Source organism: Telmatherina bonti, assembly GCF_933228915.1.
Source record: "Telmatherina bonti genome assembly, chromosome: 3".
NCBI classification, from domain to species: domain Eukaryota; kingdom Metazoa; phylum Chordata; class Actinopteri; order Atheriniformes; family Telmatherinidae; genus Telmatherina; species Telmatherina bonti.
The window spans coordinates 44,926,992-44,953,366 of NC_136621.1; the positions used below are offsets into that span (position 1 = coordinate 44,926,992).

Genomic DNA, 26,375 nt, shown 5'->3' on the forward strand with positions numbered 1-26,375 from the left:
ACCAAACTAGACCGGACCCAACCAGACCAGACCAGACCAGACCAAACTAGACCGGACCCAACCAGACCAGACCAGACCAAACCAGACCAGACCAGACCAGACCAAACTAGACCGGACCCAACCAGACCAGACCAGACCAGACCAGACCAGACCAAACTAGACCGGACCCAACCAGACCAGACCAGACCAGACCAAACTAGACCGGACCCAACCAGACCAGACCAGACCAAACCAGACCAGACCAGACCAGACCAAACTAGACCGGACCCAACCAGACCAGACCAGACCAGACCAGACCAAACCAGACCAGACCCACTGCAGGTAATTACTTACTGATGCTCCACCAGCTTTCCTCAGGTCCACCGGATCACCTGAAGTCCAGTTCCAGCTGAACAGACTCGCCTTCACTCTGCCTCAGATCTACGTGGTTTTATCCACCCGAAACTCTGTAACCATGGAAACCAGAGGAGGAAGATGAAGATAAGACCCACAGAGTTTCTGATCTGTGGCCAGAAATGGTTTTTCTGATGAAGAGTTTGTGTCCCTGCTGTTCAAGGAAACACTGAACAGGAGATGTAAAACCTGTGTGTGTGTGTGTGTGTGTGTGTGTGTGTGTGTGAACGTGACATGCATGTATCTCATGTCCCTGAAGGGAATTCTATGAAGTTATATCATCTTATTTTGGTGGGGGGGGGTTGTTGTTTTTTTTTTTTTGGTTGAAACGGAGCAAAACTTTTTCTTTTTTCTTTTTTCAAAAATTTTTCTTTATTATCATTATTATTATTATTATCATTATTATTATTATGATGATGATGATGATGATGATGATTATTTTCGAAGAGAAATAAAAGGGAAATGGAAACTAATTTTACTTTGAAGGTGAGCTCCCCTTCCTTCCGCCGCTGGTCCACCTCTCCATCAGTCGGCATGACAACGCGCTCTCCGGGGCAAACGAGGAACAGCTGACAGGCGCGAGGATGGCAGCAGGAGATGCCCAGTAACGGGGACGGGAAGGGACCGAACAGCAGCAGCGGGTTCTGCTCCAGAACCGGGAGCGGAGAGGCCCACGGACCCGCCATGGAGAGAGCCCGACCGGCCACGGTGAAGGTGTCCGCAGTGAGCCTCGCGCTCAGCCTGCTGTCGCTGCTGCTGCTGGTCACCGCCATCTCCACCGACCACTGGTACGAGACGGACACGCGCGTACACAAGGAGAACTGCGACCGCCACGGATCCGACTCCAACGACCAGAAGAACCGGGAGATGCCCATCTACCACCTGCCGCTGGTGGACACCGGCGGCGGCGGCGGCGGCGGCGGCGCGCGGCAGCGGAACGTGGCGCTGATGAAGCCCGTGCATGTGGGCAGCAGAGAGGAGGAGCTGCTGGAGAACTGGAGGGCCATCCTGGGGATGGGCATCCTGGAGACGGAGTGCGGCAGGCCGCTGTTCTCCACCCACTCCGGCCTCTGGAGGAAGTGCTACTTCCAGGGCCTGGACCAAGATATCGACAAGCTGATCGACCGGGGTTAGCGCGCGCGCACACACGCGCATCACACACACACACACACACATTTTCATCCGTTTATTAATCAGAGAATTGATCATTGATCGACACATTCAGAGGTAGTCGCTTGTGTTTATGGGATGTGTGATTCTCTGCTTAAAGTACACAATAACACAACTTTAATACACAACGATACACAACCATGCAGCGATACACAACGATACACAACCATGCAGCGATACACAACCATGCAGCGATACACAACGATACACAACCATGCAGCGATACACAACCATGCAGCGATACACAACCATGCAGCAATACACAACCATGAAGCGATACACAACCATGAAGCGATACACAACGATACACAACCATGCAGCGATACACAACCATGCAGCGATACACAACGATACACAACCATGCAGCGATACACAACCATGCAGCGATACACAACCATGCAGCGATACACAACCATGCAGCAATACACAACCATGAAGCGATACACAACCATGCAACGATACACAGCGATACACAACCATGCAGCGATACACAACCATACACAACCATGCAGCGATACACAACGATACACAACCATGCAGCGATACACAACGATACACAACCATGCAGTGATGCACAGCTATGTAGCAACAATATGTGTTTATGCAAATTAAGTTTTGTCCTGCGTCTCTACAGGTATAGCCGATCGCTGCACTGCTGTAAAGTATCACTTCTCTCAGCCAATCAGGTTGAGAAACATTCCTCTTAACCTGACCAGAACCATCCAACAGGACGAGTGGCACCTGCTACGTGAGTGTGCCCGGATCACACACACCTGATGTTTCTGAACATGAGCTTATTTCACATCACTTAGAATCTTAGCCTCCAATTGGCCGTCCAAATCATATCTGACCGATCAGTAATGATTGATTTTTCTCAAATTCCACAGCTCTTCTTTAGCTGGCTTTTACTTTCACACTTCTGTTGATGGCTGCTATGGAAACATGTCATGGCAACCGTATGTTGGGGACTGAGTAGGAGGCAGTCACCATAGCAACACAGAAATGAGAGTCCTGATCCTTAAATTCACAACTTAGACGGCTGCATGAAATGACACACACCTGGACAGGTTTACTACCTGACACACACCTGGACAGGTTTACTACCTGACACACACCTGGACAGGTTTACTACCTGACACACACCTGGACAGGTTTACTACCTGACACACACCTGGACAGGTTTACTACCTGACACACACCTGGACAGGTTTACTACCTGACACACACCTGGACAGGTTTGCTACTTGACACACACCTGGACAGGTTTACTACCTGACACACACCTGGACAGGTTTACTACCTGACACACACCTGGACAGGTTTACTACCTGACACACACCTGGACAGGTTTGCTACCTGACACACACCTGGACAGGTTTACTACTTGACACACACCTGGACAGGTTTACTACCTGACACACACCTGGACAGGTTTACTACCTGACACACACCTGGACAGGTTTACTACCTGACACACACCTGGACAGGTTTGCTACTTGACACACACCTGGACAGGTTTGCTACTTGACACACACCTGGACAGGTTTACTACCTGACACACACCTGGACAGGTTTACTACCTGACACACACCTGGACAGGTTTACTACCTGACACACACCTGGACAGGTTTACTACTTGACACACACCTGGACAGGTTTACGACCTGACACACACCTGGACAGGTTTACTACCTGACACACACCTGGACAGGTTTACTACTTGACACACACCTGGACAGGTTTACTACCTGACACACACCTGGACAGGTTTACTACCTGACACACACCTGGACAGGTTTACTACCTGACACACACCTGGACAGGTTTGCTACTTGACACACACCTGGACAGGTTTACTACTTGACACACACCTGGACAGGTTTACTACTTGACACACACCTGGACAGGTTTACTACTTGACACACACCTGGACAGGTTTACTACTTGACACACACCTGGACAGGCTTACTACTTGACACACACCTGGACAGGTTTACTATTGACACACACCTGGACAGGTTTACTATTGACACACACCTGGACAGGTTTACGACCTGACACACACACCTGGACAGGTTTGCTACTTGACACACACCTGGACAGGTTTGCTACTTGACACACACCTGGACAGGTTTACTACCTGACACACACCTGGACAGGTTTGCTACATGATACACACCTGGACAGGTTTACTACTTGACACACACCTGGACAGGTTTACTACTTGACACACACCTGGACAGGTTTACTACATGATACACACCTGGACAGGTTTACTACTTGACACACACCTGGACAGGTTTGCTACTTGACACACACCTGGACAGGTTTACTACTTGACACACACCTGGACAGGTTTACTATTGACACACACCTGGACAGGTTTACTACTTGACACACACCTGGACAGGTTTACTATTGACACACACCTGGACAGGTTTACTACCTGACACACACCTGGACAGGTTTACGACCTGACACACACCTGGACAGGTTTACTATTGACACACACCTGGACAGGTTTACTACTTGACACACACCTGGACAGGTTTACGACCTGACACACACCTGGACAGGTTTACTACTTGACACACACCTGGACAGGTTTACTATTGACACACACCTGGACAGGTTTACTACCTGACACACACCTGGACAGGTTTACTACCTGACACACACCTGGACAGGTTTACTACCTGACACACACCTGGACAGGTTTACGACCTGACACACACCTGGACAGGTTTACGACCTGACACACACCTGGACAGGTTTACTACCTGACACACACCTGGACAGGTTTGCTACTTGACACACACCTGGACAGGTTTACTACCTGACACACACCTGGACAGGTTTACTACTTGACACACACCTGGACAGGTTTACTACTTGACACACACCTGGACAGGTTTACTACCTGACACACACCTGGACAGGTTTGCTACTTGACACACACCTGGACAGGTTTACTACCTGACACACACCTGGACAGGTTTACTACTTGACACACACCTGGACAGGTTTACTACCTGACACACACCTGGACAGGTTTACTACCTGACACACACCTGGACAGGTTTACGACCTGACACACACCTGGACAGGTTTACTACCTGACACACACCTGGACAGGTTTGCTACTTGACACACACCTGGACAGGTTTACTACTTGACACACACCTGGACAGGTTTACGACCTGACACACACCTGGACAGGTTTACTACTTGACACACACCTGGACAGGTTTACTACCTGACACACACCTGGACAGGTTTACTACCTGACACACACCTGGACAGGTTTACTACCTGACACACACCTGGACAGGTTTTCTACCTGACACACACCTGGACAGGTTTACTACTTGACACACACCTGGACAGGTTTACGACCTGACACACACCTGGACAGGTTTACTACCTGACACACACCTGGACAGGTTTACTACCTGACACACACCTGGACAGGTTTACTACTTGACACACACCTGGACAGGTTTACTACCTGACACACACCTGGACAGGTTTACTACCTGACACACACCTGGACAGGTTTTCTACCTGACACACACCTGGACAGGTTTACTACTTGACACACACCTGGACAGGTTTACGACCTGACACACACCTGGACAGGTTTACGACCTGACACACACCTGGACAGGTTTTCTACCTGACACACACCTGGACAGGTTTACTACTTGACACACACCTGGACAGGTTTACTACCTGACACACACCTGGACAGGTTTGCTACCTGACACACACCTGGACAGGTTTACTACTTGACACACACCTGGACAGGTTTACTACCTGACACACACCTGGACAGGTTTACTACCTGACACACACCTGGACAGGTTTACTACCTGACACACACCTGGACAGGTTTGCTACTTGACACACACCTGGACAGGTTTACTACTTGACACACACCTGGACAGGTTTACTACTTGACACACACCTGGACAGGTTTACTACTTGACACACACCTGGACAGGCTTACTACTTGACACACACCTGGACAGGTTTACTATTGACACACACCTGGACAGGTTTACTATTGACACACACCTGGACAGGTTTACGACCTGACACACACACCTGGACAGGTTTGCTACTTGACACACACCTGGACAGGTTTGCTACTTGACACACACCTGGACAGGTTTACTACCTGACACACACCTGGACAGGTTTGCTACATGATACACACCTGGACAGGTTTACTACTTGACACACACCTGGACAGGTTTACTACTTGACACACACCTGGACAGGTTTACTACATGATACACACCTGGACAGGTTTACTACTTGACACACACCTGGACAGGTTTACTACTTGACACACACCTGGACAGGTTTACTATTGAAACACCCCTGGACAGGTTTACTACTTGACACACACCTGGACAGGTTTACTACTTGACACACACCTGGACAGGTTTGCTACTTGACACACACCTGGACAGGTTTACTACCTGACACACACCTGGACAGGTTTGCTACTTGACACACACCTGGACAGGTTTACTACTTGACACACACCTGGACAGGTTTACGACTTGACACACACCTGGACAGGTTTACGACTTGACACACACACCTGGACAGGTTGACTACATGATACACACCTGGACAGGTTTACTACATGATACACACCTGGACAGGTTTACTACATGATACACACCTGGACAGGTGTACTAAATGATACGCACCTGCACAGATGTAGGACATACTATACAACTAGACAGGTGTAAGATATCAGACACATGTAGGACCTCAAACACAGCTAGGTTTTTCACCGCAGGTACAACTGGACAGGTGTATTTATATGTGTGTATATTTAATTAAACACATGATTTGTCTGCATGTGTCCTCAGACCTGCGACGGATCACGGCTGGTTTCCTCGGAATGGCGGCAGCCGTCCTGCTGTGCGGGAGCATTGTAGTATCGGTGGGATTTTTCTGGGAGGAAAGTCTGACGCAGCATGTCTCAGGGCTGCTCTTCCTCATGGCAGGTAACACGCCTGGACTCTGTCTCCACCTGCTGGTCCGAGACACAATTACAACACATAAAAGCATTTCTGTCCCGAGTCACGGTTATTAATTTCACCACCTGCTAGAGGAAACTGCAGGATCTGCAGCCTGAAAAGAAGCTACTTGACACTAGAACAGAGAAATCCCATATTCTGGTCTCTGATCTGGTTTCTGTTCCAGATTTAGTTATCTGATTTGGTTTCTGGTCTCTTATCAGGGATCTTCTGCACCATCTCCTTGTGCACGTATGCAGCCAGCGTGACCTACGACCTCTCCAGGAACCCTCCTTTCATCTACGGTCTCCCGGCAGACGTGGATCACGGTTATGGCTGGTCCATCGGCTGTGCCTGGGCCAGTCTAGGTCTCACTGTGGCCTCCAGCTGCCTCGGAACCACTTTCCCCTTCCTGAGCCGGGCTGGAACACTGAGGTCCAAAACCACCCGCGAGTCCTCAGTCTGAGCTGCCGGCCAAATGACAGAAACCTGGTCTTGAACCGGACCTTATTTAGACCAGGTTCTAGACTGAACACTGCTCTGGTTTACCCTGTGATGGTGTGACATCACAGGTGGGTGTGGCTACAGATAAAGGAAACTGAACCATTACTAATCAACATATAGTCATTTACTTATCCATTTTCAGCCGAACCTCCTGGTCCAGAGTCCAACCTGTCAACAACTGAACCCTTCAAACAAACCGGACCGGTATCAGCTGATGATGTCAACCTGTAAACTTTCTGTGTTTCTTAAAGTCAGTTTAGTCTGGTTTTTAAGGAAATTGAAAGTCAGTTGGGGTTTGGACCAGTAGAACCCATTTAGACAATTTAGACCCGGTTAGACAATTACACATTCAAATCTTCGCTAACTTTGTTCATCCATCTTTTTCATCTGAGAACCTAATTTGGTTCAGGCCTGTTTGGGTACATAGAGCATAGAGAGCAGTTCTGCAGGTTCTGATCACAGTGTGTACAGAAAAGTTTGGACCCCATCAGAAAACTGAACTGTTTTAAAACTTTCATCTATGAGCTGAGCCACAGTCAGAACCATTCCACCGGGCTTCATGACAGAACCAGAACCAAATGGACCCAATAGAGCCCCCAGGCACCAAGAGAGCCAACAAGGACCTATGGGAACCAATGTAACTAACAGAACCTAGAAGCTAGTTTAAGGCCCAATTGTCCGCCTCTCACAAAGGGAGTCTAGATGTGAACATGTGATCCAGGTTATTGTAGCAGTTTTTTATTTTAATCTGGTTCTATCTGGTTCTGCTGGTGCTTTATGAACTTGTAGTGGACAAAGATGTGGACCCTGGTGGTCCCGAAGCTAACTGGAAAATGTCACCTTTCTGGTTCTAGCAAGATACAGACCCTCTGCAGCATCGCGTGGACATTGGGGACAGTGCCTCTGGACTGGCAGACTGGGGTGGTGGTACTCCTTCTCAAGAAGGGGGACCGGAGGGTGTGTTCCAATTACAGGGGAATCACACTCCTCAGCCTCTCTGGTAAGGTCTATTCAGGGGTCCTGGAGAGGAGGGTTCGCCGGATAGTGGAATCTCGGATTGAGGAGGAGCAGTGTGGTTTTCGTCCTGGTCGCGGAACAGTGGACCAGCTCTATACCCTCTTTGGTGTCCTGGAGGGGGTATGGGAGTTTGCCCAACCAGTCTACAAGTGCTTTGTGGACCTGGAGAAGGCGTTCAACGTGTCCCCCGGGGACTCTTGTGGGGGGTACTCCAGGAGTATGGGGTACCGGACCCCCTTGTGCGAGCTGTCCCTGTACGACAGGTGTCAGAGCTTGGTCCACATTGCCGGTAGTAAGTCGGATTCGTTTCCGGTGAGGGTTGGACTCCGCCAAGGCTGCCCTTTATCACCGATTCTGTTCATAACTTATATGGACAGAATTTCTAGGTGCAGCCGAAGTGTTGAGGGGATCCGGCTTGGTGGCCTCAGGATTGGGTCCCTGCTTTTTGCAGATGACGTGGTCCTGTTGGCTTCATCTGGTCGTGATCTCCAGCTCTCGCTTGAGCGATTCGCGGCCGAGTGTGAAGCGGCTGGGATGAGAACCAGCACCTCCAAATCTGAGACCATGGTCCTCAGCCGGAATAGGGTGGATTGTCCTCTCCGGGTCGGGAGTCAGGTCCTGCCTCAAGTGGAGGAGTTTAAATATCTCGGGGTCTTGTTCACGAGTGAGGGAAGGATGGAGCGCGAGATCGACAGACGGATCAGTGCGGCGTCTGCAGTAATGCGGACTCTGCGCCGGTCTGTCGTGGTGAAGAAGGAGCTGAGCCAGAAGGCGAAGCTCTCCATTTACCAGTCGATCTACGTTCCTACACTCACCTATGGTCATGAGCTGTGGGTCGTGACCGAAAGAAGGAGATCTCGTATACAGGCGGCTGAAATGAGTTTCCTCCGCAGGGTGGCCGGGCTCTCCCTTAGAGATAGGGTGAGGAGCTCGGTCATCCGGGAGGAGATCAGAGTAGAGCCGCTGCTCCTCCGCATCGAGAGGAACCAGTTGAGGTGGCTCGGGCATCTGGTCAGGATGCCTCCTGGACCTCCCTGGTGAGGTGTTCCAGGCACGTCCCTCTGGGAGGAGACCCCGGGGAAGACCCAGGACACGCTGGAGGGATTATATTTCTCGGCTGGCCTGGGAATGCCTCGGGATCCTGGACCCGCGACCCGACCCCGGATAAGCGGCAGAAGATGGATGGATGGACTTGCAGCCACATGTCTTGGACACTTGGTGAAGTGAGGAGCTGAGGTTAACCTCATCACCACCTGCTGGTTAGTTGTCATGGAAGGCGTCGGTTTGATCTTGCAAGTCCAAAACAGCTGTGAGGGTCTGCTGGGACATCTGGTGTACTCCCCTATTGGGGCTTCAACCATGACTATGTCCCATGCCTCCATTGTTGAGGTGACAGGCAGAGCAGTGGTCATGGGTCATGGCAGATGCTATCCAGTTGAATAAAGGGTCCTACTTGACAATTTTGTCCTGTTAAACTCTGAAGATTGGAACTTTGGAGGTCAGTGAGAAAAAACTCAGACATCTTTAAGGAGATTTTGGTAACTATTTTGGTAACCATTAGGAGGGCCCTAGGTGGTAAAACCGCTTGTCTTGTGATCTTATGGTCGGTGGTTTGAGTACTGCTCCCCTACGTTGCTGCAGTCCCAAGAAGGATTGTTCTCTGAGGGCCAGTCCCAAGCCCAGATAAATGCAGAGGGTTGTGTCAGGAAGGGCATCTGGCGTAAAACGTGCCATCACCTGAGTGATGATTCGCTGTGTCGACCCCTTCAAAAAAGCAACATGAGGAGGGGGGAAGCTTTAGTCTCCAGGAACAGCTGGACTTCTCCAAGGTTGTCACTAATTTGGTGGACAAGGAGATCCAGCTTGCTTTAATTTCAGTTTGAGATTATTGATTCATATCTGAGGTTGGGATGATCTCCAGATCCAAGACCATGGTCCTCAGCCAGTAAAAGGCGAAGTGTCCGGTCCAGGTCGGAAGTGAGGTTCTGACCCGGGTGGAGGAGTTCCTGTAAGTAAGAGTTTTGTTCAGGAGTGAGGGGGTGGAACAGGAGGTCTACAGGAGTATGACTGCAGGTCTGCACTGATGTGGACTCTGCATCCCAAACACGAAGCTGTTTCCTCCTCACAGTGTCTGGACTGTCCTGTAAAGACAGAAGCTCCTTCATGCAGGGGGGGACGGAGGATGAAGGATGAGTGAGGAAGAGGAGGATGATTTAACTCCACGAAATGATAATAAATAAGTTATGAATATAAGTGTTTAATTCTAATGAGGGATGATGCGGCTTGTCGCATTTTGAATCAGATTTGTGGATGTACTTGTAAATTTTCCTTCTGTTTCATGGCAAACGTGTCATCTGTAAATAAAAATAAAGCCAGTCTGAACACGTGTATGTCTGCTGGGGGGGGGGGGGGGGGGGGGCATCGATTAGATTATCTCACCATGTTTGTCTCATCATGGACTCCATGTTTTCCTCCTCTGATCCCCTGTAATCTTGTCCTGAAGCCGTCATCCTCATCCGCAGATCTGGACCTGCAGACCTGGACCGTAGACAAGGAACTCAGACCTGGACCCGCAGACTGGAAAAGTAGACCTGGACCGTAGACAAGGAACTCAGACCTGGACCCACAGACCGGAAAAGTAGACCTGGACCGTAGACAAGGAACTCAGACCTGAAAAGTAGACCTGGACCCGCAGACCTGAAAAGTAGACCTGGATCGTAGACAAGGAACTCAGACCTGGACTGTAAACAAGGAACTCAGACCCGGTTAGGTTAGGCTAGGCTAGGCTAGGTGCATGCCAGTTTTTTTTTCTATACAACGGTTTCTGGACTTGGTTGATGTTCCAGGTCTATGGTCCAGGTCTACTTTCCAGGTCTGGACCGTTGACCTGGACCACATACCTGGACCGCAGAGTTAGCCAAGCCTAGCCTAGCCTAATGTAACCTAGTCTAGCCTAACATAGTCTAGCCTAGCCTAACCTAACTTAACCTAACCTAACTTAGGTTAGCCTAACCTAACCTAGCCTAATATAGCCTAGCCTACCCTAGCCCTAACATAGCGCTAACCTAACCTAACCTGGCCTAACCTAACGCAACCTAACCTAGCCTAATGTAACCTAACCTAGCCTAGCCTAGCCCTAATCCTAGTTTCCTTTTGGGATTTATAAAAACATGAGCTGGCGGGAGAATGTCTGGAACTCCGGCGTACCCCCTCCCACCCAGAAAGCAGAAAACAGTCACCTTCTTTTATTTATTCAATAAAAACACAATATTTGTATGTAAACATGCGTGATATCATTTTTGATGTTACGGCAGACACGCGCACTCAAGAGATCCCCGCCCATGAGCGTCAGGACTTGTCCACTGCGCATGCCCAGCATGTAGACGTGAACGGTTCTGCAGCTATAGTTCTCCTCCGCTGTTAAATAGTCCACCGAACCGGGCCGGGAGCCGGAGAATCAGACCGCAACGGGTCGAGGGCCGGAGAATCAGACCGGCACGGGGATCGGGTCGCAGGGCTACCCCGGAGTAGAGCTTCTGTGTCGGTGAGATGATAGCAGAGCTCCGTGCCGACCGGCCCTCTGATCCAGACTCTGCCCGGCTGGTCAGGGTCCAGCTCCGGTAGCGGCGAGCCGTCAACCCGCTGGTAGCCTGGGTGCTGACCCTAGCAGCGGTGTCCCGGAGCTGGCAGAGCCATGCCCTCCTCCCTGTGAGCGGAGCTACAACCAACAGCGAGCTGCCAGACACCGAGCTGCGGGCCGCGGAGCGTCTGGCCGAGGATGGTCGCATTGACGGACCCGCTGGATCCTGCTGGATGTTCTGAGACTCCCGGCTTCTTCTGCCCCGCTGGCCCCGGACAGCCCAGTACCGTGTTCCCCGCTGGCCCCGGACAGCCCGACACGGTGTTCATGTAAACCGGCGAGCCGTGCCCGGTTGTCGGACCCGCGGCTGCAGCCATGCAGGCGACGCAGGCGCAGTACGACTTCTTCAGCGAGGAAAACAGCGCAAAGTGGAGAGGCCTGCTGGTCCCGGCCCTGGAGAAGGTAACTGACCCGGTTCTGGTGGAGCCAGGAAACCACCAGCCTGCTGGCCTGGATCCTGGTTTTAGTCCTGGTTATGGTACTGATCCTGATCTTAATTTTAGTCCTGGTTCTGATTCTGCTCCTGGTTTTCATCCTGGTCCTTATTCTGGTTTTAGTCCTGGTTCTGATCCTGATCTTAATCTTAGTTCTGGACTTAGTCCTGGCTTGGATTCTGCTCCTGATTCTGCTCCTGGTTTTAGTCCTGATTCTGATCCTGGTTTTAGTCCTGATCCTGGTTCTGATCCTGATCTTAATCTCAGTGCTGGTCTTAATCCTGGTTCTGCTTCCTATCCTGGTTTTAGTCCTTGTTATGGTACTGGTCTTAGTCCTGGTTCTGCTTCCTCTCCTGGTTTTAGTCCTTGTTATGGTACTGGTCTTAGTCCTGGTTCTGGTTCTGCTTACAATTGTGGTCTTAGTCCTGGTCGTGATTCTTAGTCCTGGTTTTGCTTCAGATCCTTGTTCTAGTCCTTCTGATCCTGGTTGTAGTCCTGATCCTGATTGTGGTCCTGGTTCTGATCCTAGGTTTAGTCCTGGTTCTGCTTCCTATCCTGGATTTAGTCCTGTTTGGGATACTGGTCTTTGTCCTGATCCTGATTCTTAGTCCAGTTCTTGCTTCTGTTCGAATTTTAGTCCTGGTTCTGATACTGGACTTGGTCTCGGTTCTGATTCTGGTATTAGTTTTGATCCCGGTCCTGGTCCTGATTCTGATCCTGATCTTAATCTTGGTCCTGGTCTGAGTCCTGGTTTTACGTCCGATCCTGGTCTTAGTCTTGGTCCTGGTCCTGATTCTGGTCCTGGTTCTGATCCCGGTTTTAGTCCTGATTCCGTTTCTGATCCTGTTCTTAGTCCTGGTCTTGATTCTGGTCCTGGTTTTAATCCTGGTCCATGTTCTGGTCCTGGTTCCAATCCTGATCTTAGTTCTGGTCCTGATTCTGGTCCTGGTTCTGATCCTGATCTTAATCTTGGTCCTGGTCTGAGTCCTGGTTCTACTTCCAATCCTGGGCTTAGTCCTGGTCTTGATTCTGGTCCTGGTTCTAATCCTGGTTTTAGTCCTGATTCTGTTTCTGATCCTGTTCTTAGTCCTGGTCTTGATTCTAGTCCTGGTTTTAATCCTGGTCCAAGTCCTGGTCCTGGTTCTGATCATGATCTTAATCCAAGTCCTGGTTCTACTTCCGATTCTGGTGTTAGTCCTGCTCCTGGTCCGGATTTTGGTCCTGGTTCTGATCATGGTTTTAGTCCTGATTCTGGTCCCGATTCTGGCCTTAGTCCTGGTTCTGATTCTGGTACTGGTTCTGATACTGGACTTAGTCCTGGTTCTGATACAGGTCTTGTATTTGATCCTGGTCTTAGTCCTTGTTCTGATACTGGTCTTAGTCCTGGTCTGGATTCTGGTATTGGTTCTGATCTTGATCTTAGTCCTGATTCTGATTCTGGTCTTGTATTTGATCCTGGTCTTAGTCCTGGTTCTGATACTGGTGTTACTCCTGGTCTTAATTCTTTTCCTGGTTCTGCTCTGATCCTGATTCTGGTCCTTGTTCTGCTTCCAATCCTGGTATTGGCCCTGGTTCTGATACTGGTATTGGTTCTGATCTTGATCTGAGTTTTGGTCATGGTTCTGATCCTGGTCTTAGCTCTGGTACTGATTCTGGTACTGGTTCTGATCCTGATGATAGTCCTGGTTCTTCTAATCCTTATATCAGTCCCGGTCCCAGTTCTTAGTCCTGGTTATGCTTCTGATCCTGGTCTTAGTCCTTGTTCTGATCCTGGTCTTAGTCCTTGTTCTTATTATGGTCTTGGTTTTGATCCTGGTCTTAGTACTGGTCCTGGATCTGATCCTCATCTCAGTCTTAGTTCTGGTTTTAGTCCTGGTTCTGCTTCCGATCCTGTTCTTAGTCCTGTGACGTCACACTGAACCCGACTTGGCTTAGCACCAAGTATCGGTAAACGGGGACAGAAGCCTTGTGTGGAACCCTACAGAACGAGTCGAGGCGAGTTCAGACTACTGGAGCAAAACCCGATCAGGAGACCCCGGTTTTCATCTAGACCAGAGTCTACTTCTGTTGTCCGAGACAAGGCAATGATTTACATTACTCTAAATGAGCTGGTCCCTGGTCCACGGTCCACCTCCAAAAGCATGGTCCACATCCAGGTCCATGGTCCACCTCCAAAACCATGGTCCACATCCAGGTCCACGGTCCACCTCCAAAAGCATGGTCCACATCCAGGTCTATGGTCCACATCCAGGTCCACGGTCCACCTCCAAAAGCATGGTCCACATCCAGGTCCATGGTCCACCTCCAAAACCATGGTCCACATCCAGGTCCACGGTCCACCTCCAGGTCCACGGTCCACCTCCAAAAGCATGGTCCACATCCAGGTCCATGGTCCACCTCCAGGTCCACGGTCCACCTCCAAAAGCATGGTCCACATCCAGGTCCATGGTCCACCTCCAAAACCATGGTCCACATCCAGGTCCACGGTCCACCTCCAAAAGCATGGTCCACATCCAGGTCTATGGTCCACATCCAGGTCCACGGTCCACCTCCAAAAGCATGGTCCACATCCAGGTCCACGGTCCACCTCCAAAAGCATGGTCCACATCCAGGTCCATGGTCCACCTCCAGGTCCACGGTCCACCTCCAAAAGCATGGTCCACATCCAGGTCCATGGTCCACCTCCAAAACCATGGTCCACATCCAGGTCCACGGTCCACCTCCAAAAGCATGGTCCACATCCAGGTCTATGGTCCACATCCAGGTCCACGGTCCACCTCCAAAAGCATGGTCCACATCCAGGTCCATGGTCCACCTCCAAAAGCATGGTCCACATCCAGGTCCATGGTCCACCTCCAAAAGCATGGTCCACATCCAGGTCTATGGTCCACATCCAGGTCCACGGTCCACCTCCAAAAGCATGGTCCACATCCAGGTCCATGGTCCACCTCCAAAAGCATGGTCCACATCCAGGTCCACGGTCCACCTCCAAAAGCATGGTCCACATCCAGGTCTATGGTCCACATCCAGGTCCACGGTCCACCTCCAAAAGCATGGTCCACATCCAGGTCCATGGTCCACCTCCAAAACCATGGTCCACATCCAGGTCCACGGTCCACCTCCAAAAGCATGGTCCACATCCAGGTCCATGGTCCACCTCCAGGTCCACGGTCCACCTCCAAAAGCATGGTCCACATCCAGGTCTATGGTCCACATCCAGGTCCACGGTCCACCTCCAACAGCATGGTCCACATCCAGGTCCACGGTCCACCTCCAAAAGCATGGTCCACATCCAGGTCTATGGTCCACCTCCAAAAGCATGGTCCACATCCAGGTCCACGGTCCACCTCCAAAAGCATGGTCCACATCCAGGTCTATGGTCCACATCCAGGTCCACGGTCCACCTCCAAAAGCATGGTCCACATCCAGGTCCATGGTCCACCTCCAAAAGCATGGTCCACATCCAGGTCCACGGTCCACCTCCAAAAGCATGGTCCACATCCAGGTCTATGGTCCACATCCAGGTCCACGGTCCACCTCCAAAAGCATGGTCCACATCCAGGTCCATGGTCCACCTCCAAAACCATGGTCCACATCCAGGTCTATGGTCCACCTCCAAAAGCATGGTCCACATCCAGGTCCATGGTCCACCTCCAAAACCATGGTCCACATCCAGGTCCACGGTCCACCTCCAAAACCATGGTCCACATCCAGGTCCACGGTCCACCTCCAAAACCATGGTCCACATCCAGGTCTATGGTCCACATCCAGGTCCACGGTCCACCTCCAAAACCATGGTCCACATCCAGGTCCACGGTCCACCTCCAACAGCATGGTCCACATCCAGGTTCATGGTCCACCTCCAAAACCATGGTCCACATCCAGGTCCACGGTCCACCTCCAAAACCATGGTCCACATCCAGGTCCACGGTCCACCTCCAAAAGCATGGTCCACATCCAGGTCTATGGTCCACCTCCAAAACCATGGTCCACATCCAGGTCCACGGTCCACCTCCAAAAGCATGGTCCACATCCAGGTCCATGGTCCACCTCCAAAAGCATGGTCCACATCCAGGTCCATGGTCCACCTCCAAAACCATGGTCCACATCCAGGTCCACGGTCCACCTCCAAAAGCATGGTCCACATCCAGGTCTATGGTCCACATCCAGGTCCACGGTCCACCTCCAAAAGCATGGTCCACATCCAGGTCCATGGTCCACCTCCAGGTCCACGGTCCACCTCCAAAAGCATGGTCCACATCCAGGTCCATGGTCCACCTCCAAAACCATGGTCCACATCCAGGTCCACGGTCCACCTCCAAAAGCATGGTCCACATCCAGGTCCATGGTCCACCTCCAAAACCATGGTCCACATCCAGGTCCATGGTCCACCTCCAAAACCATGGTCCACATCCAGGTCCATGGTCCACCTCCAAAACCATGGTCCACATCCAGGTCCATGGTCCACCTCCAAAACCATGGTCCACATCCAGGTCTATGGTCCACATCCAGGTCCACGGTCCACCTCCAAAAGCATGGTCCACATCCAGGTCCACGGTCCACCTCCAAAAGCATGGTCCACATCCAGGTCCATGGTCCACCTCCAGGTCCACGGTCCACCTCCAAAAGCATGGTCCACATCCAGGTCCATGGTCCACCTCCAAAACCATGGTCCACATCCAGGTCCATGGTCCACCTCCAAAACCATGGTCCACATCCAGGTCCATGGTCCACCTCCAAAACCATGGTCCACATCCAGGTCCATGGTCCACCTCCAAAACCATGGTCCAGATCCAGGTCCACGGTCCACCTCCAAAAGCATGGTCCACCTCCAAAACCATGGTCCACATCCAGGTCCATGGTCCACCTCCAGGTCCACGGTCCACCTCCAAAAGCATGGTCCACATCCAGGTCCATGGTCCACCTCCAAAACCATGGTCCACATCCAGGTCCATGGTCCACCTCCAAAACCATGGTCCACATCCAGGTCCATGGTCCACCTCCAAAACCATGGTCCACATCCAGGTCCATGGTCCACCTCCAAAACCATGGTCCACATCCAGGTCCACGGTCCACATCCAGGTCCACGGTCCACCTCCAAAAGCATGGTCCGCATCCAGGTCTATGGTCCACATCCAGGTCCATGGTCCACCTCCAAAAGCATGGTCCACATCCAGGTCTATGGTCCACATCCAGGTCCACGGTCCACCTCCAAAAGCATGGTCCACATCCAGGTCCATGGTCCACCTCCAAAACCATGGTCCACATCCAGGTCCATGGTCCACCTCCAAAACCATGGTCCACATCCAGGTCCACGGTCCACCTCCAAAAGCATGGTCCACATCCAGGTCTATGGTCCACATCCAGGTCCACGGTCCACCTCCAAAAGCATGGTCCACATCCAGGTCCATGGTCCACCTCCAAAACCATGGTCCACATCCAGGTCCACGGTCCACCTCCAAAACCATGGTCCACATCCAGGTCCACGGTCAACATCTAGGTCCCCCAGAACGTCGCTGTCCTCCCAGCTGTTCTACCGGTTGTTTTACCGGCTGTTCTCCAGGCTGCATCGCTGTTCTACCGGTTGTTTTACCGGCTGTTCTCCAGGCTGCATCGCTGTTCTACCGGTTGTTTTACCGGCTGTTCTCCAGGCTGCATCGCTGTTCTACCGGTTGTTTTACCGGCTGTTCTCCAGGCTGCGTCGCTGTTCTACCGGTTGTTTTACCGGCTGTTCTCCAGGCTGCGTCGCTGTTCTACCGGCTGTTTTACCGGCTGTTCTCCAGGCTGCATCGCTGTTCTACCGGCTGTTTTACCGGCTGTTCTCCAGGCTGCGTCGCTGTTCTACCGGCTGTTTTACCGGCTGTTCTCCAGGCTGCATCGCTGTTCTACCGGCTGTTTTACCGGCTGTTCTCCAGGCTGCGTCGCTGTTCTACCGGTTGTTTTACCGGCTGTTCTCCAGGCTGCATCGCTGTTCTACCGGCTGTTTTACCGGCTGTTCTCCAGGCTGCATCGCTGTTCTACCGGCTGTTTTACCGGCTGTTCTCCAGGCTGCGTCGCTGTTCTACCGGCTGTTTTACCGGCTGTTCTCCAGGCTGCGTCGCTGTTCTACCGGTTGTTTTACCGGCTGTTCTCCAGGCTGCGTCGCTGTTCTACCGGCTGTTTTACCGGCTGTTCTCCAGGCTGCATCGCTGTTCTACCGGTTGTTTTACCGGCTGTTCTCCAGGCTGCATCGCTGTTGTACCGGTTGTTTCACTGGCTGTTCTCCAGGCTGCATCGCTGTTGTACCGGCTGTTTTACCGGCTGTTCTCCAGGCTGCATCGCTGTTCTACCGGTTGTTTTACCGGCTGTTCTCCAGGCTGCATCGCTGTTCTACCGGCTGTTTTACCGGCTGTTCTCCAGGCTGCATCGCTGTTGTACCGGCTGTTTTACCGGCTGTTCTCCAGGCTGCATCGCTGTTCTACCGGTTGTTTTACCGGCTGTTCTCCAGGCTGCATCGCTGTTCTACCGGTTGTTTTACCGGCTGTTCTCCAGGCTGCATCGCTGTTCTACCGGCTGTTTTACCGGCTGTTCTCCAGGCTGCATCGCTGTTCTACCGGCTGTTTTACCGGCTGTTCTCCAGGCTGCATCGCTGTTCTACCGGTTGTTTTACCGGCTGTTCTCCAGGCTGCATCGCTGTTCTACCGGCTGTTTTACCGGCTGTTCTCCAGGCTGCATCGCTGTTCTACCGGCTGTTTTACCGGCTGTTTTACCGGCTGTTCTCCAGGCTGCGTCGCTGTTCTACCGGTTGTTTTACCGACTGTTCTCCAGGCTGCGTCGCTGTTCTACCGGTTGTTTTACCGGCTGTTCTCCAGGCTGCATCGCTGTTCTACCGGTTGTTTTACCGACTGTTCTCCAGGCTGCGTCGCTGTTCTACCGGTTGTTTTACCGGCTGTTCTCCAGGCTGCGTCGCTGTTCTACCGGTTGTTTTACCGGCTGTTCTCCAGGCTGCGTCGCTGTTCTACCGGTTGTTTTACCGACTGTTCTCCAGGCTGCGTCGCTGTTCTACCGGTTGTTTTACCGACTGTTCTCCAGGCTGCATCGCTGTTCTACCGGCTGTTTTACCGGCTGTTCTCCAGGCTGCGTCGCTGTTCTACCGGTTGTTTTACCGGCTGTTCTCCAGGCTGCATCGCTGTTTTACCGGCTGTTTTACCGGCTGTTCTCCAGGCTGCATCGCTGTTCTACCGGTTGTTTTACCGGCTGTTCTCCAGGCTGCATCGCTGTTCTACCGGTTGTTTTACCGGCTGTTCTCCAGGCTGCATCGCTGTTCTACCGGCTGTTTTACCGGCTGTTCTCCAGGCTGCATCGCTGTTCTACCGGTTGTTTTACCGACTGTTCTCCAGGCTGCGTCGCTGTTCTACCGGCTGTTTTACCGGCTGTTCTCCAGGCTGCGTCGCTGTTCTACCGGTTGTTTTACCGGCTGTTCTCCAGGCTGCATCGCTGTTGTACCGGCTGTTTTACCGGCTGTTCTCCAGGCTGCATCGCTGTTCTACCGGCTGTTTTACCGGCTGTTCTCCAGGCTGCGTCGCTGTTCTACCGGCTGTTTTACCGGCTGTTCTCCAGGCTGCATCGCTGTTCTACCGGCTGTTTTACCGGCTGTTCTCCATGCTGCATCGCTGTTCTACCGGCTGTTTTACCGGCTGTTCTCCAGGCTGCATCGCTGTTCTACCGGCTGTTTTACCGGCTGTTCTCCAGGCTGCATCGCTGTTGTACCGGTTGTTTTACCGGCTGTTCTCCAGGCTGCATCGCTGTTCTACCGGTTGTTTTACCGGCTGTTCTCCAGGCTGCATCGCTGTTGTACCGGCTGTTTTACCGGCTGTTTTACCGGCTGTTCTCCAGGCTGCGTCGCTGTTCTACCGGTTGTTTTACCGGCTGTTCTCCAGGCTGCATCGCTGTTCTACCGGTTGTTTTACCGGCTGTTCTCCAGGCTGCATCGCTGTTCTACCGGTTGTTTTACCGGCTGTTCTCCAGGCTGCATCGCTGTTCTACCGGTTGTTTTACCGGCTGTTCTCCAGGCTGCATCGCTGTTGTACCGGTTGTTTTACCGGCTGTTCTCCAGGCTGCATCGCTGTTGTACCGGCTGTTTTACCGGCTGTTTTACCGGCTGTTCTCCAGGCTGCGTCGCTGTTCTACCGGTTGTTTTACCGACTGTTCTCCAGGCTGCGTCGCTGTTCTACCGGTTGTTTTACCGGCTGTTCTCCAGGCTGCATCGCTGTTGTACCGGCTGTTTTACCGGCTGTTCTCCAGGCTGCATCGCTGTTCTACCGGTTGTTTTACCGGCTGTTCTCCAGGCTGCATCGCTGTTGTACCGGCTGTTTTACCGGCTGTTCTCCAGGCTGCATCGCTGTTCTACCGGCTGTTTTACCGGCTGTTCTCCAGGCTGCATCGCTGTTCTACCGGTTGTTTTACCGGCTGTTCTCCAGGCTGCATCGCTGTTCTACCGGTTGTTTTACCGGCTGTTCTCCAGGCTGCATCGCTGTTGTACCGGTTGTTTTACCGGCTGTTCTCCAGGCTGCATCGCTGTTCTACCGGTTGTTTTACCGGCTGTTCTCCAGGCTGCATCGCTGTTCTACCGGTTGTTTTACCAGCTGTTCTCCAGGCTGCATCGCTGTTGTACCGGCTGGTTTACCGGCTGTTTTACCGGCTGTTCTCCAGGCTGCATCGCTGTTGTACCGGCTGGTTTACCGGCTGGTTTACCGGTTGTTTTACCGGCTGTTCTCCAGGCTGCATCGCTGTTCTACCGGCTGTTTTACCGGCTGTTTTACCGGCTGTTCTCCAGGCTGCATCGCTGTTCTACCGGTTGTTTTACCGGCTGTTCTCCAGGCTGCGTCGCTGTTCTACCGGTTGTTTTACCGGCTGTTCTCCAGGCTGCATCGCTGTTGTACCGGCTGTTTTACCGGCTGTTTTACCGGCTGTTCTCCAGGCTGCGTCGCTGTTCTACCGGTTGTTTTACCGGCTGTTCTCCAGGCTGCGTCGCTGTTCTACCGGCTGTTTTACCGGCTGTTCTCCAGGCTGCGTCGCTGTTCTACCGGTTGTTTTACCGGCTGTTCTCCAGGCTGCATCGCTGTTTTACCGGCTGTTTTACCGGCTGTTCTCCAGGCTGCATCGCTGTTCTACCGGTTGTTTTACCGGCTGTTCTCCAGGCTGCATCGCTGTTCTACCGGTTGTTTTACCGGCTGTTCTCCAGGCTGCATCGCTGTTCTACCGGTTGTTTTACCGGCTGTTCTCCAGGCTGCATCGCTGTTCTACCGGTTGTTTTACCGGCTGTTCTCCAGGCTGCATCGCTGTTCTACCGGTTGTTTTACCGGCTGTTCTCCAGGCTGCATCGCTGTTCTACCGGTTGTTTTACCGGCTGTTCTCCAGGCTGCATCGCTATTCTACCGGTTGTTTTACCGGCTGTTCTCCAGGCTGCATCGCTGTTCTACCGGTTGTTTTACCGGCTGTTCTCCAGGCTGCATCGCTGTTCTACCGGTTGTTTTACCGGCTGTTCTCCAGACTGCATCGCTGTTCTACCGGTTGTTTTACCGGCTGTTCTCCAGGCTGCATCGCTGTTCTACCGGTTGTTTTACCGGCTGTTCTCCAGGCTGCATCGCTGTTCTACCGGTTGTTTTACCGGCTGTTCTCCAGGCTGCGTCGCTGTTGTACCGGCTGTTTTACCGGCTGTTCTCCAGGCTGCGTCGCTGTTCTACCGGTTGTTTTACCGGCTGTTCTCCAGGCTGCGTCGCTGTTCTACCGGCTGTTTTACCGGCTGTTCTCCAGGCTGCGTCGCTGTTCTACCGGTTGTTTTACCGGCTGTTCTCCAGGCTGCATCGCTGTTGTACCGGCTGTTTTACCGGCTGTTCTCCAGGCTGCATCGCTGTTCTACCGGTTGTTTTACCGGCTGTTCTCCAGGCTGCATCGCTGTTCTACCGGTTGTTTTACCGGCTGTTCTCCAGGCTGCATCGCTGTTCTACCGGCTGTTTTACCGGCTGTTCTCCAGGCTGCATCGCTGTTCTACCGGCTGTTTTACCGGCTGTTCTCCAGGCTGCATCGCTGTTCTACCGGTTGTTTTACCGGCTGTTCTCCAGGCTGCATCGCTGTTCTACGGGTCGTTTTACCGGCTGTTCTCCAGGCTGCATCGCTGTTCTACCGGTTGTTTTACCGGCTGTTCTCCAGGCTGCATCGCTGTTGTACCGGCTGTTTTACCGGCTGTTCTCCAGGCTGCATCGCTGTTGTACCGGCTGTTTTACCGGCTGTTCTCCATGCTGCATCGCTGTTCTACCGGCTGTTTTACCGGCTGTTCTCCAGGCTGCATCGCTGTTCTACCGGCTGTTTTACCGGCTGTTCTCCATGCTGCATCGCTGTTCTACCGGCTGTTTTACCGGCTGTTCTCCAGGCTGCATCGCTGTTCTACCGGCTGTTTTACCGGCTGTTCTCCATGCTGCATCGCTGTTGTACCGGCTGTTTTACCGGCTGTTCTCCAGGCTGCATCGCTGTTCTACCGGCTGTTTTACCGGCTGTTCTCCAGGCTGCATCGCTGTTCTACCGGCTGTTTTACCGGCTGTTCTCCAGGCTGCATCGCTGTTCTACCGGTTGTTTTACCGGCTGTTCTCCAGGCTGCATCGCTGTTCTACGGGTCGTTTTACCGGCTGTTCTCCAGGCTGCATCGCTGTTCTACCGGTTGTTTTACCGGCTGTTCTCCAGGCTGCATCGCTGTTGTACCGGCTGTTTTACCGGCTGTTCTCCAGGCTGCATCGCTGTTCTACCGGTTATTTTACCGGCTGTTCTCCAGGCTGCATCGCTGTTCTACCGGCTGTTTTACCGGCTGTTCTCCAGGCTGCATCGCTGTTGTACCGGCTGTTTTACCGGCTGTTCTCCAGGCTGCATCGCTGTTCTACCGGTTGTTTTACCGGCTGTTCTCCAGGCTGCGTCGCTGTTCTACCGGTTGTTTTACCGACTGTTCTCCAGGCTGCGTCGCTGTTCTACCGGTTGTTTTACCGACTGTTCTCCAGGCTGCATCGCTGTTCTACCGGTTGTTTTACCGGCTGTTCACCAGGCTGCATCGCTGTTTTACCGGCTGTTTTACCGGCTGTTCTCCAGGCTGCATCGCTGTTCTACCGGTTGTTTTACCGGCTGTTCTCCAGGCTGCATCGCTGTTCTACCGGTTGTTTTACCGGCTGTTCTCCAGGCTGCGTCGCTGTTCTACCGGCTGTTTCACCGGCTGTTTCACCGGCTGTTCTCCAGGCTGCATCGCTGTTCTACCGGTTGTTTTACCGGCTGTTCTCCAGGCTGCATCGCTGTTCTACCGGTTGTTTTACCGGCTGTTCTCCAGGCTGCATCGCTGTTCTACCGGTTGTTTTATCGGCTGTTCTCCAGGCTGCGTCGCTGTTCTACCGGTTGTTTTACCGGCTGTTCTCCAGGCTGCGTCGCTGTTCTACCGGTTGTTTTACCGGCTGTTCTCCAGGCTGCATCGCTGTTCTACCGGCTGTTTTACCGGCTGTTCTCCAGGCTGCATCGCTGTTCTACCGGTTGTTTTACCGGCTGTTCTCCAGGCTGCGTCGCTGTTCTACCGGTTGTTTTACCGGCTGTTCTCCAGGCTGCATCGCTGTTCTACCGGCTGTTTTACCGGCTGTTCTCCAGGCTGCATCGCTGTTTTACCGGCTGTTTTACCGGCTGTTCTCCAGGCTGCATCGCTGTTCTACCGGCTGTTTTACCGGCTGTTCTCCAGGCTGCGTCGCTGTTCTACCGGTTGTTTTACCGGCTGTTCTCCAGGCTGCATCGCTGTTCTACCGGCTGTTCTACCGGCTGTTTTACCGGCTGTTCTCCAGGCTGCATCGCTGTTGTACCGGTTGTTTTACCGGCTGTTCTCCAGGCTGCATCGCTGTTCTACCGGTTGTTTTACCGGCTGTTCTCCAGGCTGCATCGCTGTTCTACCGGTTGTTTTACCGGCTGTTCTCCAGGCTGCATCGCTGTTCTACCGGTTGTTTTACCGGCTGTTCTCCAGGCTGCATCGCTGTTCTACCGGCTGTTTTACCGGCTGTTCTCCAGGCTGCATCGCTGTTTTACCGGCTGTTTTACCGGCTGTTCTCCAGGCTGCATCGCTGTTCTACCGGCTGTTTTACCGGCTGTTCTCCAGGCTGCGTCGCTGTTCTACCGGTTGTTTTACCGGCTGTTCTCCAGGCTGCATCGCTGTTCTACCGGCTGTTTTACCGGCTGTTCTCCAGGCTGCATCGCTGTTGTACCGGTTGTTTTACCGGCTGTTCTCCAGGCTGCATCGCTGTTCTACCGGTTGTTTTACCGGCTGTTCTCCAGGCTGCATCGCTGTTCTACCGGTTGTTTTACCGGCTGTTCTCCAGGCTGCGTCGCTGTTCTACCGGTTGTTTTACCGGCTGTTCTCCAGGCTGCGTCGCTGTTCTACCGGTTGTTTTACCGGCTGTTCTCCAGGCTGCATCGCTGTTCTACCGGCTGTTTTACCGGCTGTTCTCCAGGCTGCATCGCTGTTCTACCGGTTGTTTTACCGGCTGTTCTCCAGGCTGCATCGCTGTTCTACCGGTTGTTTTACCGGCTGTTCTCCAGGCTGCATCGCTGTTCTACCGGTTGTTTTACCGGCTGTTCTCCAGGCGGCATCGCTGTTCTACCGGTTGTTTTACCGGCTGTTCTCCAGGCTGCGTCGCTGTTCTACCGGTTGTTTTACCGGCTGTTCTCCAGGCTGCATCGCTGTTCTACCAGCTGTTTTACCGGCTGTTCTCCAGGCTGCATCGCTGTTGTACCGGCTGTTTTACCGGCTGTTCTCCAGGCTGCATCGCTGTTCTACCGGCTGTTTTACCGGCTGTTCTCCAGGCTGCATCGCTGTTGTACCGGTTGTTTTACCGGCTGTTCTCCAGGCTGCATCGCTGTTGTACCGGTTGTTTTACCGGCTGTTCTCCAGGCTGCATCGCTGTTCTACCGGTTGTTTTACCGGCTGTTCTCCAGGCTGCATCGCTGTTCTACCGGTTGTTTTACCAGCTGTTCTCCAGGCTGCATCGCTGTTCTACCGGTTGTTTTACCGGCTGTTCTCCAGGCTGCATCGCTGTTGTACCGGCTGGTTTACCGGCTGTTTTACCGGCTGTTCTCCAGGCTGCATCGCTGTTGTACCGGCTGGTTTACCGGCTGGTTTACCGGTTGTTTTACCGGCTGTTCTCCAGGCTGCATCGCTGTTCTACCGGCTGTTTTACCGGCTGTTTTACCGGCTGTTCTCCAGGCTGCATCGCTGTTCTACCGGTTGTTTTACCGGCTGTTCTCCAGGCTGCGTCGCTGTTCTACCGGTTGTTTTACCGGCTGTTCTCCAGGCTGCATCGCTGTTGTACCGGCTGTTTTACCGGCTGTTTTACCGGCTGTTCTCCAGGCTGCGTCGCTGTTCTACCGGTTGTTTTACCGGCTGTTCTCCAGGCTGCATCGCTGTTCTACCGGCTGTTTTACCGGCTGTTCTCCAGGCTGCGTCGCTGTTCTACCGGTTGTTTTACCGGCTGTTCTCCAGGCTGCATCGCTGTTCTACCGGTTGTTTTACCGGCTGTTCTCCAGGCTGCGTCGCTGTTCTACCGGTTGTTTTACCGGCTGTTCTCCAGGCTGCATCGCTGTTCTACCGGTTGTTTTACCGGCTGTTCTCCAGGCTGCGTCGCTGTTCTACCGGTTGTTTTACCGGCTGTTCTCCAGGCTGCATCGCTGTTCTACCGGCTGTTTTACCGGCTGTTCTCCAGGCTGCGTCGCTGTTCTACCGGTTGTTTTACCGGCTGTTCTCCAGGCTGCGTCGCTGTTCTACCGGTTGTTTTACCGGCTGTTCTCCAGGCTGCATCGCTGTTTTACCGGCTGTTTTACCGGCTGTTCTCCAGGCTGCATCGCTGTTCTACCGGTTGTTTTACCGGCTGTTCTCCAGGCTGCATCGCTGTTCTACCGGTTGTTTTACCGGCTGTTCTCCAGGCTGCATCGCTGTTCTACCGGTTGTTTTACCGGCTGTTCTCCAGGCTGCATCGCTGTTCTACCGGTTGTTTTACCGGCTGTTCTCCAGGCTGCATCGCTGTTCTACCGGTTGTTTTACCGGCTGTTCTCCAGGCTGCATCGCTGTTCTACCGGTTGTTTTACCGGCTGTTCTCCAGGCTGCATCGCTATTCTACCGGTTGTTTTACC

The 26,375-nt window shown here is 52.7% G+C and overlaps 2 protein-coding genes across 3 annotated transcripts in view; both read left to right on the forward strand.

Moving 5' to 3' along the window:
- Positions 1-962: 962 nt before the first annotated feature.
- On the forward strand, positions 963-7,068 carry tmem178a (transmembrane protein 178a; the record flags this gene model as incomplete). The annotated part of the gene is made up of 4 exons (XM_079238179.1): positions 963-1,522; positions 2,198-2,311; positions 6,453-6,590; positions 6,827-7,068. Exons 1-4 carry the CDS (start codon positions 991-993, stop codon positions 7,066-7,068), a joined length of 1,026 nt encoding a protein of 341 aa, XP_079094305.1. The 5' UTR covers positions 963-990.
- Positions 7,069-11,410: 4,342 nt separating this feature from the next.
- LOC306774602 (son of sevenless homolog 1-like) overlaps positions 11,411-26,375 on the forward strand; it is a 174,101-nt gene continuing 159,136 nt past the window's right edge. For both annotated transcript variants that reach the window (XM_079264709.1, XM_079264710.1), the window contains exon 1: positions 11,411-12,165. In XM_079264709.1, coding sequence (XP_079120835.1) covers positions 12,079-12,165 — 87 coding nt within the window. In that variant the 5' untranslated portion in view covers positions 11,411-12,078. The remainder of the gene's footprint in view (positions 12,166-26,375) is intronic.